Source organism: Capsicum annuum, chromosome 5 (genome assembly GCF_002878395.1).
Source record: "Capsicum annuum cultivar UCD-10X-F1 chromosome 5, UCD10Xv1.1, whole genome shotgun sequence".
Taxonomy (NCBI): domain Eukaryota; kingdom Viridiplantae; phylum Streptophyta; class Magnoliopsida; order Solanales; family Solanaceae; genus Capsicum; species Capsicum annuum.
The window spans coordinates 33340613-33361842 of NC_061115.1; the positions used below are offsets into that span (position 1 = coordinate 33340613).

The 21230-nt window shown below is 34.8% G+C and overlaps 3 protein-coding genes across 5 annotated transcripts; all 3 read left to right on the top strand.

The window, feature by feature from the left end:
* The first annotated feature begins 3431 nt into the window (after window positions 1-3431).
* LOC107870647 (anthranilate synthase alpha subunit 2, chloroplastic) lies at window positions 3432-7574 on the top strand. Of its 3 annotated transcripts, none has more exons than XM_047412959.1 (5): window positions 3432-4101; window positions 5003-5073; window positions 5614-5792; window positions 6230-6398; window positions 7264-7574. In XM_047412959.1, the coding sequence occupies exons 1-4, from the start codon at window positions 4084-4086 to the stop codon at window positions 6340-6342; spliced, it is 381 nt and encodes a 126-aa protein (XP_047268915.1). In that variant the 5' UTR covers window positions 3432-4083; the 3' UTR covers window positions 6343-6398; window positions 7264-7574. The 3 variants fall into 3 exon arrangements, with proteins under 3 accessions (XP_047268915.1, XP_047268916.1, XP_047268917.1); XM_047412960.1 differs by having other exon boundaries at window positions 3436-4101; window positions 6230-7190; XM_047412961.1 differs by having other exon boundaries at window positions 3438-4101; window positions 5013-5073.
* A 2471-nt stretch (window positions 7575-10045) lies between these two features.
* LOC107870649 (myosin-4) lies at window positions 10046-19061 on the top strand. The gene is made up of 13 exons (XM_047412962.1): window positions 10046-10071; window positions 11512-11594; window positions 11726-11785; window positions 12136-12356; window positions 12674-12755; window positions 12892-12954; window positions 13236-13320; window positions 13965-14068; window positions 14172-14309; window positions 16000-16085; window positions 16570-16645; window positions 16826-16961; window positions 17268-19061. The coding sequence occupies exons 4-9, from the start codon at window positions 12262-12264 to the stop codon at window positions 14256-14258; spliced, it is 516 nt and encodes a 171-aa protein (XP_047268918.1). The 5' UTR covers window positions 10046-10071; window positions 11512-11594; window positions 11726-11785; window positions 12136-12261; the 3' UTR covers window positions 14259-14309; window positions 16000-16085; window positions 16570-16645; window positions 16826-16961; window positions 17268-19061.
* On the top strand, window positions 16032-18878 carry LOC124898468 (nicotinate-nucleotide pyrophosphorylase [carboxylating], chloroplastic-like). Its single transcript, XM_047412114.1, has 4 exons — window positions 16032-16085; window positions 16826-16999; window positions 17268-17444; window positions 18822-18878. Exons 1-4 carry the CDS (start codon window positions 16032-16034, stop codon window positions 18876-18878), a joined length of 462 nt encoding a protein of 153 aa, XP_047268070.1.
* Window positions 19062-21230: the final 2169 nt, after the last annotated feature.

A 21230-nucleotide genomic window follows, 5' to 3' on the forward strand; every position in this document is an offset into this window, starting at 1 on the left:
AATGGATCTATAGATAAATATAAAGTTCGGTTAGTAGCTAAAGGATTTTCTCAAAAGCAAAATATTAATTATTTTGATATATTTGCACCAATAACAAGAATTGCTTCTATTCGAATATTGATTGTTTTAGCGTCAATTCATAAGTTTTTTATCCATCAAATGGATGTAAAAACAGCTTTCTTAAATGGAGATTTAGAAAAAGAAATTTATATGATTCAACCTGAAGGATGTTTAATTTCTGAACAAGAAGATAAAGTTTGTAAATTAATTAAATCTCTTTATGGCCTTAAAGAAGCTCCTAAACAGTGGCATGAGAAATTTGATCAAGTCTTAATAAAAGACGATTTTTCTTCTGTTGAGGTGGATAAATGTGTTTATACGAAAGTGGTAGACAATGATTATGTGATAATTTATTTATATGTTGATGACATGCTTATATTTGATACATGTTTAAATATTGTAGAACGTACTAAATTATTTTTGTCTACTAGCTTTTATATGAAAGATCTGGGTGAAGTGAATATGATAATGAGAATTAAAGTTATCAGGAGTGAAGATGGTATAATGTTTTCACAAGAACATTATGTTGAAAAACTTCTTAAGAAGTTTGAATGTTGGGAGGTAATTCCTGTAGCCACTCCTTATGATGCCAATTCTAAATTAAAAAAGAATAATGGTGACTCAGTTGCTTAGTCTAAGTATGCAGATTATTGGGAATCTGATGCATTTAATGAATTTTACTAGGCCTGATATAGCCTATACTGTGTGTAGACTGAGTAGATATACTCATAATCTCAATAATGATCATTGATCTGCATTAACGCCGCTGATGAAATATTTGAGAGGAACTGTGAATTACGGTATCTCGTATAGTGGATTTACTTCGACTTTAGAAGGGTATTGTGATGCAAATTGGATCTCTAATTCAAATAAGACAAAATCCACTAGTTGTTATGTATTCACTCTTGGTGGTGATGCAGTATCATGGAGATCAGCTAAGCAGACGACATTGCTAGATCAACTATGAAATCAGAGTTTGTGACTCTGGAGTTAGCTGGTACTGAGGCTGAATGGCTAAGAAATTTCTTAGCAAATATCCCTTTAAAAAAGGATGATCTGTTGCCTCATAGACCTTTGAAAAAGGATGATCTATTGTCTAATATCCCTTAAAAAGGATGATTTGATGCCGCCCATATATATACAATGTGATTGTCAAGCCGCAATTGTTATTGCGAAGAATAAATCTTACAGTTGTAAGAGTAGACATATGAAATTGAGGTATGCTGTTGTTAAGCAGCTATTGAGAGATGGAATAATTTCCATTGATTATGTGAAGTCAGAATTGAATTCAGCCGATTCACTGACTAAACCCGTGAGAAGAAAATTAATTCTTCAAACATCAAAAGAGATAGGGTTATGGCCAATATGATTGTCAATAAAGATGGTAACCTAACCTATGTGATTGGAGATCTCATGAAGTAGGTTCATATGGGTAATAACAAGTCGATATTGACTCTGCACACTTATTAAGAGTTCTTGAACTGTTAATAAAATGGAGGGATGAGTTATTAACTCTTAATGAATTCATAGTCCTTACGGATGGTGTCTTTAAAGCAGCGTATACTTGATGAATTTACCTACATGAGAAGTGGAATGAGGCCGTTCCTATGAGACTTTGGCCTTAGTCTCTAGATCTCTCATGAATATCACGCACGCGCATGCCTATAGGTTCAAAACCACATTGAACAACAAAATTACGGTCAAAATGTGATTGATAAAATATCTGGCTTATAACAAGAATTATTCGGTTCATAGAAATATTATATTTCACCGATAACTCTGTAAGTTAAATTTTATTGGTCTAAGTTTGGTTCATAGTCCAGAAGACACCAAACCTACTACATTTTGTCCATGGAAATCCAGCAAGTTAAAATTCTTTTTCTATAAATTATTTTGAAATGATGTGGGGATTGTAGGAAATTATTTAGTTATTTCAAAATAATTTACATTTGAAGTGTATTGAAAAAGTCATTTCTTTCAATGTATTTTAGAAGTCATCAAGAGATGGACTTGAGAAGGCTTACTCTAGAAGACATTAAGAGATATACTTGAGAAGGCTTACTCTAAAAGTCATCAAGAGATATACTTGAGAAGGCTTACTCTAGAAGCTATTAAAAGATATACTTGAGAAGGTTTACTTTGAAAGCCATCAAGAGGTGTACTTGAGAAGTTAAGTCTTACCTATAAATAGTTCCTCAATCTTTATTGCAATCTTTAACTTTTAAGAAAAACATTAAAAAATTTCCTATTTAGTTTCTCTGCTTAATAATTTAGTTATTATAGTTTAACTTGCTGACATTTGTACAATAATTTTATTGATTTCTGTATCCTCTAATTAATTAAGAAAGTGCTTGTTTAATCCTTGGGAAACATTTCACACTGCTGAAATAGTTTCTTAGGATAGTGCCTAGCACGACTCAAGTATAATTAATATATCACTTAAAATAAAATCTTAATAATATTTATTTGATATTCAGTATTATTAACTGTTATTATTATTGTTCCCCAATATTTTTTTGGGTTTGATCGAATCGAGCGAATTAAATTAAGGTATTTTTTTATTTTTAAAAAAGGACATTTAACATTAATTTGAATTTTTCTATTAAAAAAAGGTATAAATAAAAAGCTTACTAATAGCGAGGGTAAATTTGACCTTAACATATATAAGAAAGAGTAAATATTAACGTCAAAATATGACAAAAGGTAAATTTGGCCCTTTTCTCCTGATATAGAAGAACTTCCATCCCAATAATATAATTTCCAAACGCCTGAAACTTGACCCATGGGACAATCTTTTCTTTCTCAACAGTTACTGTTTGATGCAGCCAGCGTGATATTCATGTCCGCACTTAAGTGTCCCAATGATCTCTTTCTGCTCAAGTTTTGGGTGACATATGGCACAGATCACTTCAATTTTTATTGGATTATTTACTCCTCCTTACGCACAATAACACAATGAGTTCTTGATTTAAAATACTCCAATATAGCATCCTCTTCCTTTTGACCACCTATATTGTCACTTGCCTCAAGAAGAGGCTAATAAAGTATTTACTTAAGTCCCGTAAAATTTTGATGCCCCGTAATTTTTAAATTAATTACTAATTAACTTTATGATTTTATTTTTACCTAGATAATATAAAATTTAAATAAAAAATTATTTACTTTTTATTAGGCAATATTTTAAAATTATGAATTAAATTATTCACATCTTTATATTACTAAATAAAATTTATACACCATTATCCAATAGAACATATTGCAACTAAATAACCAACAACTTATTAACTTAAACTAATTTTTTTGATAGTAAACTGTGAACTATTACTATTCCAATCATAAAAAAAAACTTACAAGCTAAGAGCACCCAAGATCTTGACCCCTTTCCATGAACGTTGCTAGTGAGCCTCCTAATAGGAAAAAACAATTATGCGCTAGTAACATATGACTTGTATTAAGGATACACACTTCCGATCTCTCTTTGTGCATTGAAACATATCTAGCCTGTCCAATTACACTTTTAACTTGCTTTATTGTCTCTGTATTTGCAATTGTTCTATTGAAGATTTTTCCATTTTGTTCAATCCAGATTTGATAGATTATTTCTATTATATTTCTACCATATAGAAAGATGAACCCTTGGATGACCAACGGTAAAATAGTAAATTCAAACTAACAAATATCCTATCTTATTGACTCTAGAACCATCATCTTCGTCATATTCATTCCAAACAAACGTCTTCTTGCAAAATCTCACTCTTTCTTCTCAAAAAAGGAATTGTTCATCATCTCCAGAAACTCCAGAAGGATCTTCCATCATCTATTCATTACTTCTCATTCAACTCTTTTCTTCGTATTAGTTTTAACACTGGTTTCCTTTTTGTTTGAGGTCTACTGGTTTCCTTTTTGTTTCAGGTCTACCTATTTTGACACAAACGCTTCAGTTAAAGCTTAAAGCATCGGAAGAATCGGTTATTCGTATTCGGAATCAGTATCTTGCTCTACACGCCAAATTGAAAGAGAAAGATGAAACAAATGAGCGCAGTAGGGTTTATACTTTTTCCCTTATACTCTCTTCTTTAATTTAATTTGAGTAAAATAATATATGTTTGTTATAAATGTTGATGATCTTTTATACGCTTATATTAAGATTTTATTTGGTAGATTGTATAAGTATAGTGTTGAACAAGGGTTGGGTATTAGTAAAGCTGAGATTATTCTGAATTTCATCTGTTATCCACTGTTTGATTTAGGGATCGTTTGGTGCAAGGGATAAGGGACTAAACCCGAGATTAGCTTTAGGATGGGCTCATCCCATGTTTGGTTGGATAAAATGCATGGATAACTTATCCCTTGGGATAGTAGTATTATTTTATCCCACCTTGAGGTTGGGATAACTAATCCGGGGATAATTTATTGCCCAGCCAAGCGACCCCTTAGTGTATTAAGGACATTTCTATCTTTGTTCATGGTTATCTATGCTCTTCCTCTGTTTTATATTACTTGGCTCTATTGACTTGACACATCCTTTAAGAAAATATTAATTAGAAAGGCACTACATCCTTTATTCAAATCCTAGCTTTGCCTTTACCTACAACCCGCTATACCGTCTATTGCCATTTAATTCAGAGGTGTATCTATGATTTTAGTCCGTAGGTGCAGATTACTGTTGCATTCCTTACTCCTGTCTGGTAGTCAACTTGAACTTATCATTGAATGCATACAATACTAAATTGCCTTCCCTCTCCTCTTAGTATGAGTACACCACTTTTGATATTGTTCAGGAAAGGAGCTTACATAAAAAATTCAGCAGTATATATCGATCAACTCAAGGAGATTTGTTGTATTGCCACTACCGTCAATAGAGTATATCTATCACAAAATTTACTTAGCATTAATTTCATGACGGTAACTTTTGGATGCTTTGTGGTTCTGAGATGGTTAGGTTTATGTAGTGGATGATTCAGTGAAGTTCAAGGAGGCTGTCAAGCATGGGAATTTGATTCCCCGCTACTGGTCTATATTCTCTGATCACTTAACTCCAGTCCTTGCTTACTGCTATTTGGTGAAGGAAGATGATAGGGAATCTCCGAGCTTCTTGTTCGAGTCTGTAGAACTTGGTTTAAAAGTTTCTAATGTTATAAGCTCCTTGTTCTACCTCCGTTTAGTTCCTTGATTGAAACTGGCATACTCAACAGAAATTATATTGCCCTGTCTTCAAATGAATGATAGGTTTGAAATGAAATTTAAATATTAGTAACCACGTATAAGTACTATAGCTCACAACTTTTGTAGTTTAAAACAGTTTAAATTGTTTCAGTTGCAAAATCTACAAAGAAGAATTGTTTTTGCCCAAAATAATAACACTGAAGTCTCTTTATGAAGGAGAGAGTATTTACATTTACAAAGAGCATATGGGGAATTATTCATGTTTTTATTTTCATTACCTGCACGATCCTGTATCTGCATGATTCTTAATAATCAAAGAAGTTGCTTGCTTGGTTACACCTTGTTGTGTTTGTTGTTGATGAGTTAATTATGCTGGGGTCGATACAGTGTGATTGAGGCTCAACCGATAATGGAAATTGTTGCAAAAGAGAACATGGTGACAATTGTGGATCACTTTGAAGGAAGCAGAACTGAGGAATTTTTGGAAGATCCAATGATCAATCCTCATAAGATTATGGAAAAATGGAAACCTCAATGCATAGATGAGCTCCCTGAAGCATTTTGTGGTAATAAATTATACTTCAACTGCTTGAGCTTATTTGCTTGAATACTTATCTAGCTTAGTATCACCTGAATTTACTGTGGTCTGTGTAAATAAGCACTTGGGGTTCAATGTCAATATTATCTGCCTCATATGAACAGAAAAACATCATGTTAAACTTCCGTTGGTAATTTAAAAGTTTTTCAGCAAGCTGCTCTGATTTTTGTTGTTTAATTCTGCCCAATTGTTAAATGTCAATGTGTTGCATTACAGTTTTTGTATGAGTTGGTATACTTATTATTTTAGTTCTCTTTGAATTTGTGATCAGTTCTATGTAGTGTACTATTTTTCCGAAAGAAAGTCTCTGATACTTGTAAATCGGGGTGATTGTCTATCTCTTGCTGAAAGTTTCAGTTACAATACTTAATATACATTGCTTATTGTAGTTCTTTCTGATTGTAGAACAAAAACATGCACTCTTGACAAAGATTGCATCGGTGAGGGAGGTAGTAATAGGAGCCCTACTGAGAGCAGTTTTAAACAACTCGTTACAAGGACAGTTCCTCCTGATCTAGGCTAGCCCATTGCCTTGGTTCATTGTCCTGACGAGTCTTTCTTCCATGTGTCTCAGGTGAGTAATTTTATCCACTTTATAATATGCCCAAGACGGGGGAAATTATAGTTTATGTATATAAACTAAAGTTTAATAAACACGAATCCATTTCAAAATGTTGTGGTGAAAAGTTAGTAGTTTCTTCACTATGAATCCCTTTCCAAATTCTGCACTGAAAACTTTCTGTTACATTGTTGAGCTTGGGTGTCATAGAAAAGCCAGAATTCTTGAACGTGCGATTGGAATTAAAGTCATTAAGCACGATAAGTTGAATTTGCTATTTCAGTTTTGCGGTAATGTATTACTTCTTATGTCTCAATTTACTTGACACACGTTCCTTTTTTGCCAGTCCCAAAGAATGACACATTTCCTTATTTAACAAATGGTTGATGACATTATCAATATTTTACCCATATTGGATCCCACGTATTTGGTAAAAGGTTCACAAAACTGTACCCTCATGTTTAAATTCAATTCATTAATCTTAAGGGTAATTTTGGAACACTGCGAAGTCTTCCCATATTTCTTGAACTCCGTGCTCAGTCAAACTACATGACGACATAAATTGGGATGGAGCAATCAAACTACATGGCATAAATTGGGACGGAGAGAGTATGAATTGTAGGTGCCATTTCTATAGTAATTCCAGCTTCTCATCATATTTCTTTATGTAGCAGGAATTAACAAAGCTAAATCAAACAATTGAGAAATTTATATGGATATTACTTGCATATGTATGAGTTGGTGCTATTTAGAACAACTGAAGAAATTGAAAAGCAATTCGGTTGTAAATCGTCAAGACTTATCATGGTACATTTTGGTTCTTTCAATTTTTCGTAAGCTTCTCCACCTTAAGTTGACTGTCCATGTGTGTCCTTCGCAGGTGGGTGATAGGTCGCTTACAGACATAGTTTATGGTAACAGAAATGGTTTTCTTACTATTTTGGCAGAGCCATTAAGTTGTGCAGAGGAGCCATTAATTGTACAACGGATTTGATTTCCTGAAGACTGATTTCTTTGATGATTGGTACATATTAATTGAATAATGACTTACCCTAAAATATGCAAATCAACATTTTAATAAATGTGGTATCCAGGTTAGCTTGCACACACCTCGACTAATACACCTATGTTGAACTAAATTTCCAATAGTGTTAACCTCTTGAGCTATCAATTTTAACTTTTTCATGCAAAGCTGAATGCTCCCAGAGATCTTTTTACCTTTTAACTGCAAATATCGAATATCTGAAGTGAAACTTCAGTGTTATTGTTGTGATACTAATTGTAGTTGGGGGTTGTGTATAAGCTGAGCACTGATCTGTTGATCAAACTTCTTGGCCTGGGCTCCTCTTACTCAGTCAGCCATTAGACTTTCTGGCTGCTCTCAGTTAAATTGTTTGCCAGCAGCTGTCGTTTTGCTGGCATTGTCCATTCGAGATAAGTCCTTGGTAGTGGCTGTAGAGTCGACATCTTATTCTCCCTTACTTGACTAACTGACATTTTTGTTACTTTTGTCTCAATAAAGTTGCACTATTATCAAGTAAAGACAATCTTTCTGATGCTTAAACTGTTTGGGCATCCTGTTGTCATATACATCTGCCAACGGGAGTTGGTACTCTGGACGCCTCATCCACTATATTCGGACAGATGGTGTTTGACAGTTAGGTCCATCGCCTGCATTATTTTGTCATTTTGACTTCCAAAATCACTGACATGTCTACTGTCTTAAGATCTATGTCACAATTCGTTATGAGGTTTCCTTTCTCTTTTTCGACGGGTTACTCAATTTTTAGTGTAGAGATAACCACTTTGCTTCAATGTCAAGTAGCATCTCATCAGGTTGATCTTTTATGGATGCTGAAAGACGTACTTACTAAAATGGCATATTGACACCTTTGTATACCATGTGCTTTGTTAGGTGACATTGTATGTGTAAGATGCTGACTGACATTAAAAAAGTAAGGCTGAATACATAAACACACACATAAACTTGCCCGAAGATCCATTTCGCTATCTAAACTAAGCCTATGACCTATTAACACCTGACCTATATTCATGGAGATCTTGGCTTGTTGATGAAAATGGATTGATATGTCGGCATTCTCTTTTAATTTTGTATCCCAACTCAGGGCAAACTATCTCTAGACCTTTTTCTTTGGCTCGAGAGCTATTTGTTTGGATTAAGTGCCACTCATCTTTCTTTCATTTGCTTCTTTGCCAAGTCAGCCATACCTGGACTACATGCATCTCATATTGTGTTTAGGGCAGCTAAATGAAAATTCAGACGAGTTTAGGTGTTTGTCTATGTATTCATCCACAAGGTAAATATCCATAATGTTTAGGATAAAAAATAATTGTAGGCTGAAGAGATCTTCTTATTCAAGAAGAGAGAAGATAGGCGATTCTCTTATGGAACAGTAGGGTTAATTCTACATGTCATAACTTTCTGCAATGACATCAGAACTTTGCAATGACAACTGATTGATATAGGTCTTGCTATTCTCAATTTCTCATCCATGCAGCATATATACATTTAAGATTGCTAAAACCCTTACATTCTCTCTTTCTCACATTTTGGATATTTTATATAAGGAAACTTGCAATATTTTATATATTCTTAACCAAAAGGATGGTGAAGTTAGAATACGATTCTGTGCACTCTCTTACTAGAATTTTGGCAATTGGTATCTCTCAACCGTAGAAAGTACAAACAGATGGTGATGTCTGCTCTGGAGAAGAAGTGTCTTACAATCTCTCCACTCGAAATGAGATTTCATTTCTCACATTTGCTAGGATCCGGCCACCTCAAAATTGTCGAGGCACCCATAGGTTTGCTTGTCAAGGTTGTGAAGGATTAACTTAAACTTTATTCTGACTAGACAATTTCTCCCCAATGCTATATTAACAAGACCTTAGATTTCACGTGTTGTCATCATCTTAGGTTAGAGCAGAAACACTTTGCCACGTCTGGTGTAGATTTTTTACACAGAGTTAGACGTACAGCTAGAGCAGGCCAACCTGGTCTTGTTACAAGTCTCTATAAAGAATCAAATCATAATCTTGTTGCTGCCATTATGGATGAAACAGGTATTTCTTGCATTGACGAACGCCGCGCCCACTTGATGTTGGATCCATCCTACGAGCCTTTTCGAAAGCATGGAAGTGACCTAATTTAAAAAATATAAAAATAGGAAAGAAAACAAGAGAAAGTGTATACCGTATATCAATTAAGACGATAAGCAATTGCTGTAGATTTTTTATTTGTAAATGGAAAATGGGAGTAAAAAGGTTGATCAACAGGTGATTGGTCAAATACTGATGATGTGAGAGGCCCCGTATTGCTTATGACACTAAATCCCTGTGTGCTGGAAATACCAACTGAAAAAACACATTTCTGACCTGCAAATTCACCCATGAAGTATAAAAGAGTTAAGGAAATACAAAGTAGATTTCTTTGCTATCTACAGATAAGAAAAAATGTTAAAAGATACCTTTATCACCTAACTGGTAGTCCTCAAACCTCAACTCTCATGGCTTTTATCTTTATAAGTCTGCATTCCACAAATGGATTGAATTTTTTCACCACCAGGTCTTGTGCTATATTTCTCTGGAGTTGCAATGTATGATGTTCTACTTCCTTTCTGATTAATACCAAATGTTGTCTTTCCAAAACTAGAGCTCTGGAACAAAGGTATTGTACTTTCTTTTCCTGGTTTGCAAATTTGATCAAGACCAAATACTTACGATATCTAAAAATATAAAGTAGGAATAAATAGTAATTTGTATTACTCAATAAAGCCCAACATGGATTTCAGAACAATGTAGAGCATATTACTGCACATCGAACTGTATGTAATCTTATATCAATCAGATCATCTAGACTATGGAAAAAAATTCTCCCTCAAAATGTTAATTAATCTGCTTCAATACATGGGAGAATGGACAATAAAGCAAACCTTTGCTCCCTGACATGGATACAGCTGGTTGGCCAAATGAGCAGGAATCAGATCTTGGGGTGCCGAAGTGTGAGTTGCTTGAAACACCAAATATAGGAGCTTTTAGACCTCCAAATACGGAGGAGTCGGAGACATCGGCATCCCTGGACCAAAGTAGAGGTTCATAGGCCGCACTATTAACGTCATTTTTCTTTCCAAATGTCGGTACAGTGAATAAGCCCAGGGATATGTTTTCTGTTTGACCAAATGTAGCATTCGTTGCTGCATTAAAGGCGTTGAATTGATTCTAACCACTAATTAAAGACAACTACAAGCATCAATAGCTGGAAGAAGATTGGTTCTAGAAATAGTAAATAACATTACCCACCATAAGAAATCCCACTGAGATATTGTAGTTATTACTAACATCTTTGGAGAATAGTACAACTCAGTGTGCATAACTACTTTCACAAGCAGAAGATTTATCTTTTCGATCAATTCCAAAGCCAATTCACTGCTCTAGAAAAGTATTTAGTCCTTTCGTGAAATTGGCAGTATTGAGTGTAGCATCTATATATGCCAATTCTCACTTGGACCACAGGGCGAGAAAGAAAGCTGTACTTATCCACTGAGTACTAATATTTGATCATTAAATATTATTAGAATTTAATGACATTATTAGAATACTAATATTTGATCATTAAATCTAATTTAATAGGTGTTTGATCGTGAATATTCAGGAGACTGATCACAATATAAAAAATACATCTGATATTGTAAAATTTATAAATAGTATATGTACCAATAAAAATAGGCACACTATACTAATATTGAGCGTTGGGCTTGTGCTTTGCACGGACATACCTATCTAGTCTAGTATATATAAGTGGAAGTTGTGGTGGACGACGAAGGGTATTTCCGAAATATTGGTACATTTTGTGGGCATTTTGACAATTGTATTTCAACCGTGTTAATTCCTTCCTTAATGACATGTGTTATCACCACTAACAAATATTCTCTGCGCTTCGGAATAAGTGAATTGTTGGGGTATTTATTGATGTTTCAAAATAAATGAATTATTGAATTTTTTTTTCAAATTTATTCTTATAATTTGATAATCAATTAACTTTTGAGTGTTTTTATTTTTTAAAAGTTATGTTAAATTTATTTAGTTAGTGTTTTTTTCTTAATAATAGGGAGTATCTATCTGACTCTAGAATCATCCATCTGCGTCTCTCATTCCAAGCAAACAACAGCATGCTCGCTCTTCTTTTTACGGGTTGGAAATCTTCAGATTTGCCAAAATTTCTTACACATCTCTTTCAACTTCTTAATTCATGGCTGAATGAATGTTGTTTCATACTTTCGGTTCTAAATTTTGGAAGAATTGATAAATTTTTTCGCTAACAGGAGAGTCTCTTCACAATTGTCCTTGCTAATTGCTGCTACTGTACTGTTTCGAAGCTCCAGGTACTTCTTGGATGAGTTCTTTCAACTTTTCATTCACTTTTCTACAATTTTCACGGTGCAATTTCACGTCAACTTTTATCTAATCAATTTTGTCCTAATCGTCTTTGGATTTTCATATTTTTTTTATTTCACAGCTTCAGTATATGATTACTGTCGTTATTATTCTGCCCGACTATCTTTTTAGTGTTCTTCTGCATTCATTTTTTTCCCTAGATGCTCATATTAGACAGACAGATAGTCCAAAATTACTGCATGATTAACATAAATCAACCATATAGATAAGAGGACTTAATTTCTACTATATAGAAAGGAGTATGAATTTTGTGCTGCGCGATGCAATCTGTGATCAGATTCGAGCATCACGAAGAAGTCTTGGGGAGCAAGATGCTTCAGAAAATAGCAAAGCGATTGGAATATCACGCCCACGTTTTGTGGATCAGCATGTTAGACAGCAGAGAGCCCTGCAGCAGCTTGGTATGATGCAACCACATGCCTGGAGGCCTCAGAGGGGTTTACCTGAAACCTTTGTTTCAGTTTTGCGTTCTTGGCTCTCTGAGTACTTTCTTCATTCGTAAGTTAATAAATTAGACAGTATTAAGCAGGCTTGTTAAACTTTTCAATAATCTGCATTGTTAAGAGACTTCAGTCATCCAATTTATCTCGGAAAAGAACTTTGGTCGTCTAAATTGTAATTGTTTCTCTTCCATCATCATAAGGTTGGTTGAAGTGTCTTATTGTTAGAGTTTGTAACGTGAAGTATCTGATGATACTAAAAATGTGTTCCTCTACACTGGTTGAGTAATTGCATGTCTTGGTTTTAACGATCAAGTATATGGTAAGCCTAATGCTTGTATTTGCAAACAACTAACTTCTCTCCATATCATGTAGCGGAGTAAGTGGATCTGGAAAGACGAAAACAGCAAAATTCGCGATTGGATATTTGGTTATGATTAGTGGAGGCAACAATAAGGTAGAAAGTGAGCTGCTGCAAACAAGTTGCATATTGGAGGCTTTTGGGAATGCCAAAACCCTTTCATTTTGGATTTCTTGGCTGGTGATGCATTCACCCACTTGCACACGGCTAACTGTTGTCTGATGGGTTGCAGGAAAGGTTGACTGAAATTTATTTTAGTGCAGAGGGAGGAATTGCAGTGCTAACGAACAAACATGTAAGGATGTTTATTGAGATAAATTTCCTTAGAAAATACATATCTTGTTAGTATTATTTTGGTATTAATTTTATAATATTGTTTCGTTACGTTATTTTGGTCCAATTTTACTGACTTTTACAAATCTTTGTGCACGTCTAATATGTTGACGCTAAAATAATGGGTAGTTCTTCTTGAAAAGGTGGGCATTTTTTTTCTGTGTGTTCTTCCTTGTATTTTCTTGTTAAATTTGTGTCTGTTCATCAGAGCTAAATCTATTGAAACACATCTTATTTGGGCAGTCAAGAGTGGTTCAGCTGGCTCGTGGAGAGAGGTCTTGCCATATCTTTTACCAGCTATGTCCTGGGGCTCCTTCTGCTTTGAGAGGTTTGGATTCCAATATTGAACCTTTCATTTTAATCTATTTTGTTACTTATTTTACTTGTTCGGGCTTTACCTCTGTTGTGGGCTCCACATTTTAGTTATCTAAGTTGGATATGAATTTTCAGTAATTCCTCTATGTGATCGTATAAACATTTTTAAGCCATGAACCATCTTCCGTTGTTACTGTTGCATTATACAACTTGTGAGATGCTTTCTTCATATCTTTTTTAGAATGGAAATTACTATGATCGAACAGTAACATAGGAGCATTGTAATGGTAAATATGCATGAACATGCAATCACAAGTCTGTAGCTTTTTAAAAACTAGATGGTGTTGAATGTGGAATACAATAAGAAGAGGTTATCTACTTGGTGCATGGAAGTTTGAGTTGAAATTTGGAATTTGAACATAAACTAGACGGAGTAGAGTTGGTTATATCAAGTGATCGGAAACACCTGCAACACCATCGTTGACTGAAGTTCCTTGAGTTCTATGAACATACGTGTTTTTTTCCTTTTTTGGTTAAAATGATCATCTAAAGATAAGATATTAGACATTCAACTTCTTTGGCATTTGATCATTCCAGAAAAGGGACCACTATTTCTTGGCTAGATGTGTGATCGAATATTGTGTCTCATTTTTTCAGATAAACTTAAACTGAAAGGTGCTTCAGAGTACAACTTTCTCAACCAGACTGAGTCCTTGGTGATCCATAATGTTGACGATGCAAAAAAGTTTCATATGCTTGTGGTGAGCTTAAGGGATCAGATTTATGGTTAAATTCTTTGGCTTTCAATTCAAATTCGTGTTGGATCTGTTTGTTGTTAATTCCTTTCATGCACTCCCTTTTCAGAAAGCACTAACACTCTGGGGATTTCTGAAAGAGACCAAGAATATGCTTTTCAGATGGTTGCGGCTCTGCTATGGCTGGGAAACATAACCTTCCAAGCAATTGGAAACAGAAACAATGTTGAAGTTGTGCAAAGTGAAGGTGAGCTATAAATGTAAAGTGCAACTTTGCGCCTCTTGTATTCTTGTTCTCTTGAAATAAATCATGCAATCGCATATTCGATTTCTATACTTGTGTCATAGTTGATATCTGATCCTATTCTTAGTAGTCTATTACAGCCTAGACTTCTTAAAAAGCGGCACAAAGCATCCAGCGTTAGCAGGGTCCGGGAAGAGTCGCACCCCAAGGGACTTCTTAATTTATAAAAACTCTGGAGTTGCATTGTGGATAGTTGAATAATTCTTGGTAATTAAAAGTACTCATAACTAATCATCCCAAGATAGTAGCAGTAACTAAACTATTCCATTGCTAAAGAACGATTTGATACCTACTAGGTGTAATTTGTACAACATACCTGCAAGACTTCATTTTACTTTTGTAATCAAATTTTAGTGCTCTCTCTCCCTCAAGTGCTTCTTCTTCCATTTTCTCTACACTCTGCTACATTCCTTTCTTCCTTCTTTTCTGCACCAACATTTAGAAAAACGGTTCATCCATTGATTTCTGGAGAACAACGTTTTGGCGTACCAAATGAAAGGTTTCTATTTTCCGCTCCCCTTTAGGACTCTCTGCTGAGCTTTGTTTAATATGTACTCAACAACAACAACAAACCCAGTGTATTCCCACATAGTGAGGTCTGGGGAGGGTAAGATGTATGCAGTCCATACCTCTATCTCTAAAGAAGTATAAAGACTGTTTCCGATAGACCCCGGGCTCGAGACACGGAATACTAAACAAATTCATAGTAAAGCATGGGACAAGATGGCATAACATAAATACGAAACCCACAAGTAATAGAAAACAGAGAAAAGTAAACAGATTTGTAATAAAGCATGAAACAAGGTATCATAACAAGAATAATACCCCCACCAAGTAATTCTCTACACTAGCGACCCAAACTGACCCTAGCCTTCTTCCCTAATTCGCGTCTTCCAAATCTTCCTATCTAGGGTCATGTCCTCAGTGAGCTGTAACTGCTCCATGTCCCGCCTAATCACCTCTCCCCAGTACTTCTTCGGCCTACCCCTATCCCGCCTAAAACCATCCAAAGCTAGCCTCTCACACCTACCAACCGGGGCATCCATGCCCCTCCTCATCACGTGTCCGAACCATCTCAATCGGACTTCCCGCATCTTATTCTCCACTGGAGTCACACCATCCTTCTCCCTGATAGTCGCATTCCGAACTCTATCCCCCCTAGTCAGCCCACACATCCAACGCAACATCCGCATTTCCGCCACCTTTATTTTTTGAATGTGGGAGTTCTTAACTGGCCAACACTCCGCTCCATACAACATGGCCGGACTGACTGCCACCCTGTAGAATTTGCCTTTAAGCTTGGGCGGCACCTTCTTATCACACAACACCCCCGAAGATTGCTTCCACTTCATCCATCCCGTCCCAATACGGTGCGAGACATCCTCGTCAATCTCACCGTTACCCTGAATCACGGACCCGAGATACTTGAAACTATCCCTCTTACATACCACCTGTGATTCTAACTTCACTACCACCTCATTCTCCAGCCTCACGTCATTAAACTTGCATTCCAAATACTCTGTCTTGCTCCTACTCAACCTGAACCCTTTAGACTCGAGAGTTTTGTTGTTTAATATGTACTCACTTTTCATAATTATATATTTGTGATGACTCTTTGTTTACTGTGTGACAGAAGAGAAGAGGTAAAATAGAAAAGAGGTAACAATGAAAGATAAAGATAAAGTTCTGGAGGCTCTGAAAAACAAGGCTGTTGATTTGGTAACTACTCACACTCTTTACTTTATTAAAATTCTTTGTGTTGCTTTCACTCTTAATTGAAGTTAACTCTGGGACCTAAGGTTTCAATTTTGATTCTCGAGAATGGATAATTTCTTTGTATAAGGAGGCACAGATTCAAAAAGCCTAAAGAACAGAAAAAGAAAAAGTTTTCATGAGGATGATGGCATACTCTCTGTTTTTTTGTTGATTATGTTTACATTGATTGTCAATTTACTTTAAGTCTTTCCTGTCATATAAACTTCAAAAAAAGATTATGCAAAATTGACTTACTGAGTACAATAGAGCGGAGTGGATATAAGTGTTCTGATTGTACTAGATTGGGATTTGAGTTATTATTACGGAGTATTATTATTTTTTTGGTTTCTGAGTTCTCATTATCATAACTTTGGTACCCTTTTTAAAATATTAGTTGATGTGTATAGGTTTTTTGATTAGGAATTTATATTATTGTTTGTGTGAACAGGAAAACATACCACTAGAGGAGGTTTTCCAGAATCTAAGGTGTAACATAGAGGGGGCTTACTTCCCAAGATGCTCAGGTGAGACTTGAGATTTTTGGTTATAATAAGCTTGAAGAGAAGCATGTATACATACATATTTCTCTCTGTTTTTGGTATTTATTTAAAAACTATTGAGTATGTATGCATTTTGTGACTGAATTTTTGAAAATGCAGGAAGTAAATTCCTCAAGTTTCTAGCTGTTCTCTTATTTGTTTCAGGAATTGGACTATTTAGTCGGGGCTGTTTCAACAAAGAGGCCATTTACAGCTATTGTGGGTGGTTCAAAGGTTTCGTGCAAGATTGGAGTGATCGAGTCACTCTTGGAGAAATGTGATATATTGCTCTTGGGTGGAGGTATGATCCTTACATTCTACAAGGCTCAGGGTCTTTCAGTTGGTTCCTCCTTGGCCGAAGAAGACAAACTAGACCTTGCCGAGTGAAAGCAGTTAGGGAACAAATGTCTTATTTTATGAGCTCCTCTCTCCCTTGCCTTTACCCCCAAAAACCAAATACGCATGTAGGTTACACCGTTGCAATTTGTCAGATTGTATGACACCCAAAATCACATTATAGTATTTGGAGCTAGAGTCACGTTTCCTTAAAACATGTTCAGTTTGTGGTAATTATAGGCAGATTTAAACCTATTTCCCCATCCAACAGGTTGAAACCAGGACGCTTGCAGAAGTCCATGAGGTTTTAGAATATGCATCTCAAACAAAGACTTCGCTGACTAGGATAATGCTGGACAATATGGTTATACCATTATCTAACGGGGATGTTGAGGTATCCATGCTTAAGGAGGCCGTAGATTTGATCAATGGGAGGTTTGAGACAGAGGTAACTCCAAATTATATTTTCAGATATAACTGCTTCACACAAGTTTCAGTATATAAAAGATTAGTGTGATGCAATGCCTCGACTTTTCTCAATTGTAAGTATTCATTATTGGTCACTGGACTCGCTACACATAACAACAGTTGTCTCTATGATTATTAAGATTGTGAAACTTAATGACATGTGAGTTTTCTAAGGCAAGATACAAAGTATTTTTTCCTGATTTTCTCCTAGTCCGATCATATTGTCTTAGTCGTAGACACAATGCAAGAAATGAAACAATTAGACATCGGGGATGTTCCTCCAAGTAGCTTAAATGTCATCCAGTCAAATCTATCCAGACCAACACTGTGCTTCAGCAGTGCGATCCAATAAGTGCACTCATTTCAACTGAATTCTTGAAGTCAAAAACAATGGAAAGAAACAACAACAACAACAAACCCAGTGTATTCCCACATAGTGAGGTCTGGGGAGGGTAAGATGTACGCAGTCCATACCACTACCTCCGGAGAAGTAGCAAGGCTGTTTCCGATAGACCCCCGGAGAAACCTTCAAATAAAATTCTGGGACTTCTTTACCTAATGGAGAATTAAAAGGAAACAAGAACATGTCATATCATTGTTATCTGCTCTATACAAAAACATTTAAGCTTGACATATCCTGGTTCACTGGTTCATTCGGGAATGAGGAATAGTTGTTTGCTGTTTGGTTTTTGTACTTTAGAAGGTCTAATATTTGTTTCGTCCAGTAATGATATTTTGATAGAAGTATCTGTCTTTTGTTTTAGTCGCATATGTATTAGGCACACGAATGTTTGTTATGATACTTACATCATACATTTATGAATGTTTGCTGCGATGACCTAACGCATTCTGTGAAAGCACTTGACATTTCCCTGAAAATTGATACAGAGCTAGCCCTTGAAGTTGGATGACGTACAAAACGAGCATGACCAACATTTATTCTTTGTTGTAGACTCAAAAGATTAGAAGCAGCGGTATAGCACAAAGAGCAAATAAGATTCATTCTACTAATGTCAAAGTGACCACCTTTTGACCAGCCAAAAAGATGAAAGTTTCTGGAATATTTTGTTTGGCTTTATTCCAATTAACTGCTTGAGTTGACATCTCATAGCTTGCTTTCATATTAAAAGCTTGGTGTATGTGAAGTTGTGCTTTTCTTCGGGCCAAGGGTCTATCGGAAACAACCTCTCTACTAAGGGGTAAGGTAATCTTCAATTAACTAAACAGATGTGTATTTCTATGCTTTTATGTAGAAAATATGTTGTAGAACTAAATTACTCGCAGATGTTAATCGTACTAAACCAGTTTTGCGTTCAGCTCTCTTTGGTCCTTTCATTTGCTTTCCTCTCGCTAACAGGTTGATCCTTGTTGCAGTAGTAAAGTGACAGAAATTACAACTACATACCCAGCGTAAAAAGCTTGTTGCGTCTCTTTAACAATTTTGGAGGTTTTGTTTGTAATTTTTTTAAAAATTTAGACTATCATAATGATTAAAAATTTTGTATTTTCATATTAATTATGTGATGCAGTCTATATCACTTTGTCTGAATATATATTTGTTTTTTCTAATTTTTATTTATTTGAGTAAATATTTTTAGAGTATTGATCTTATGATTATATCTGTGATAAAATTTCATTGTGATTAATTGCATGTTAAACAGTGACGATAATATCATCGTTGCTAATTTTTTGAATTATTAGTTACAAAAACTATTGTCACAATTAAATATAAAATTTTGTAGCTAAAACTTACAATATGATAGCTTCAAACTTTAATTTGTTGACCATATTCAATTTCGGTCTACTTAAAATGTTTCTCATATGTACAAGATTAACACACTTTCATACCTTCCGAAAAATTCATTCAATAAGTTCACTTCAACTTTAACACTTAGATTGAGTCTTGTTTTCTATAGCTATATCAATATATAATTAATTTTCTATACTCATAAAAACAGCCAAAGATCAATTTATATTTAGCTACAAATTTTTTGATAAAATTATAGTCACTGAATCATAGATTAATTAGAGACAATAAAATGAGCGTCACTAATTGTTTATAGTATTAGTGACAAAATTTAAGGTCACAATTAAATATCAAATTTTTGTAGTTAAAACTTACAATATTTAACTACGAATTTTAATTTGTCGCTATTGCGACAACTTATTTTTTATGATGAATTTTTTTTTGTGACTAAAATTATAACTAATTCAAGACAAAAAATAGTTTGTCACGAATTGGATTCATTATTAGAGACAATAAAATGAGCATCACTGATTGTTTATAGTCTTAGTGACAAAAATTTAGATCACAATTAAATATCAAATTTTGTAGCTAAAACTTATAATATTTAACTACAAACTCTAATATGTCGCTATTGTGATAACTTGTTTTTTGTGATGAATTTTTTTTCTTGTGTCTAAAATTATAACTAATTCAAGACAAAATAGTTTGTTACGAATTGAATCCATTATTGGTGATAAAAAAGGGTGTCACTAAAAACTTAAAATTCGTCCTAATGATACTCAATAGAATGGGGCCAAAATATTTTTTGGTGGGAAATTTTAGAGGATAAAATTTTGCTACGAAAGTTTACGTTTCGTCACTAAAAGTATGTGCTTCATGTATCTAGATACGAAATGTAATTTTCGTCATAAAAGATGAACAATTAGTGACGAATTTCATCTTGTAGCTAATAATTTATAGCTATATATTAATTTTGTTGTAGTGATCCCATAACTGGCATCAAGGGAGGATAGTGTGTACACACACGTTACTCCTACCTTGTAGAGTAGTTGTTTTCAATACATCCTCAGCTTATAAGCTCGAAATGAAAAACTTCCCTCAAAGATGAGCAGCTTTCAAATAAGTTCATCTTATAGCAAGAAATATCCCAAATCAGAGAACGAGGAGGCTCAGAGCATGGAGAAGAAAACTAGAAAGAGTAACAGGAGAGAATCCTCGGCTACATCTTTATTCTCGATTGGTTCACCTTCATATGGAAGTTTCACTACATATGAGAGAATTCCTGCCAAGCATGTGAGTGTATTTAACTTGATATATTATATCTTCGTTGGAACTGAAACAGTCCTTTTTGAATAGCCAAATTTGTTCTCTTACTTGTATAGTTTCTACATTTTCCTTGTGAAATTTTAGTCAAGTGAAGGAGAAGAAGTCATCACGACTGTAAGACGCGCGAGCAGAATTAGAAGATGAAGATTCTGAAGTCATGTCACTGCTACATTGACAACTGAAGGAAAATTGCTCTTTGCTACTCAGCAAATCAGTGTTATACCTACTGACTTTAATTGAAGTGATTTAAGTGTGATTTGTAGGACTTTAATGTTTTAATTAGTTAGCTGATGTTTTAATGTTGGTGAAACTTTCTGCATGCTACCTCAATTTGTTGAAGTTTCTTTTATTAGTTGAGGATTTCATCTGGCATGTGTATAGCACTTTGCTTGACCCTTGCTTCTATGAACTTTTGCATAATCTGATTGGTGGCTTCGTTTCTACTCCTCCACTCTTTGATGAACTTTTCATCGTACAACGTAGTTGAGGAAATTTGATCTTTAACTTATTTGTGGACCTATAAAAGTTAAAACAAATATAACCCTTAACACTCTTTGGATTAAATCATACTCTCAAATGTAGAACTTCGAATCATCTTCTTCCAACTAGATATTATTGTATTGTGATGCGAGAACCTACCTCGAATTTTTGTATGTTGAATGCATCTAAGAGGATGTCTAAGCCAGTGACTCT

Bases quoted from the DNA above. Each gene is read 5' to 3' on its own strand.
- LOC124898468 (XM_047412114.1), top strand. From the start codon at position 16,032: ATGAAAGATAAAGATAAAGTTCTGGAGGCTCTGAAAAACAAGGCTGTT. The intron at 17,000-17,267 runs GTTGGTTCCTCC...CCCATCCAACAG, and splicing joins ACAAGGCTCAGGGTCTTTCA to GTTGAAACCAGGACGCTTGC. The intron at 17,445-18,821 runs GTAACTCCAAAT...TCTCGCTAACAG, and splicing joins ATGGGAGGTTTGAGACAGAG to GTTGATCCTTGTTGCAGTAG.
- LOC107870649 (XM_047412962.1), top strand. From the start codon at position 12,262: ATGATGCAACCACATGCCTGGAGGCCTCAGAGGGGTTTACCTGAAACC. The intron at 12,955-13,235 runs GTAAGGATGTTT...TTATTTGGGCAG, and splicing joins CAGTGCTAACGAACAAACAT to TCAAGAGTGGTTCAGCTGGC. The intron at 14,069-14,171 runs GTGAGCTTAAGG...CTCCCTTTTCAG, and splicing joins AAAAGTTTCATATGCTTGTG to AAAGCACTAACACTCTGGGG.
- LOC107870647 (XM_047412959.1), top strand. The intron at 5,074-5,613 runs GTCTATATTCTC...GGGTCGATACAG, and splicing joins AATTTGATTCCCCGCTACTG to TGTGATTGAGGCTCAACCGA. The intron at 5,793-6,229 runs GTAATAAATTAT...TTCTGATTGTAG, and splicing joins GCTCCCTGAAGCATTTTGTG to AACAAAAACATGCACTCTTG.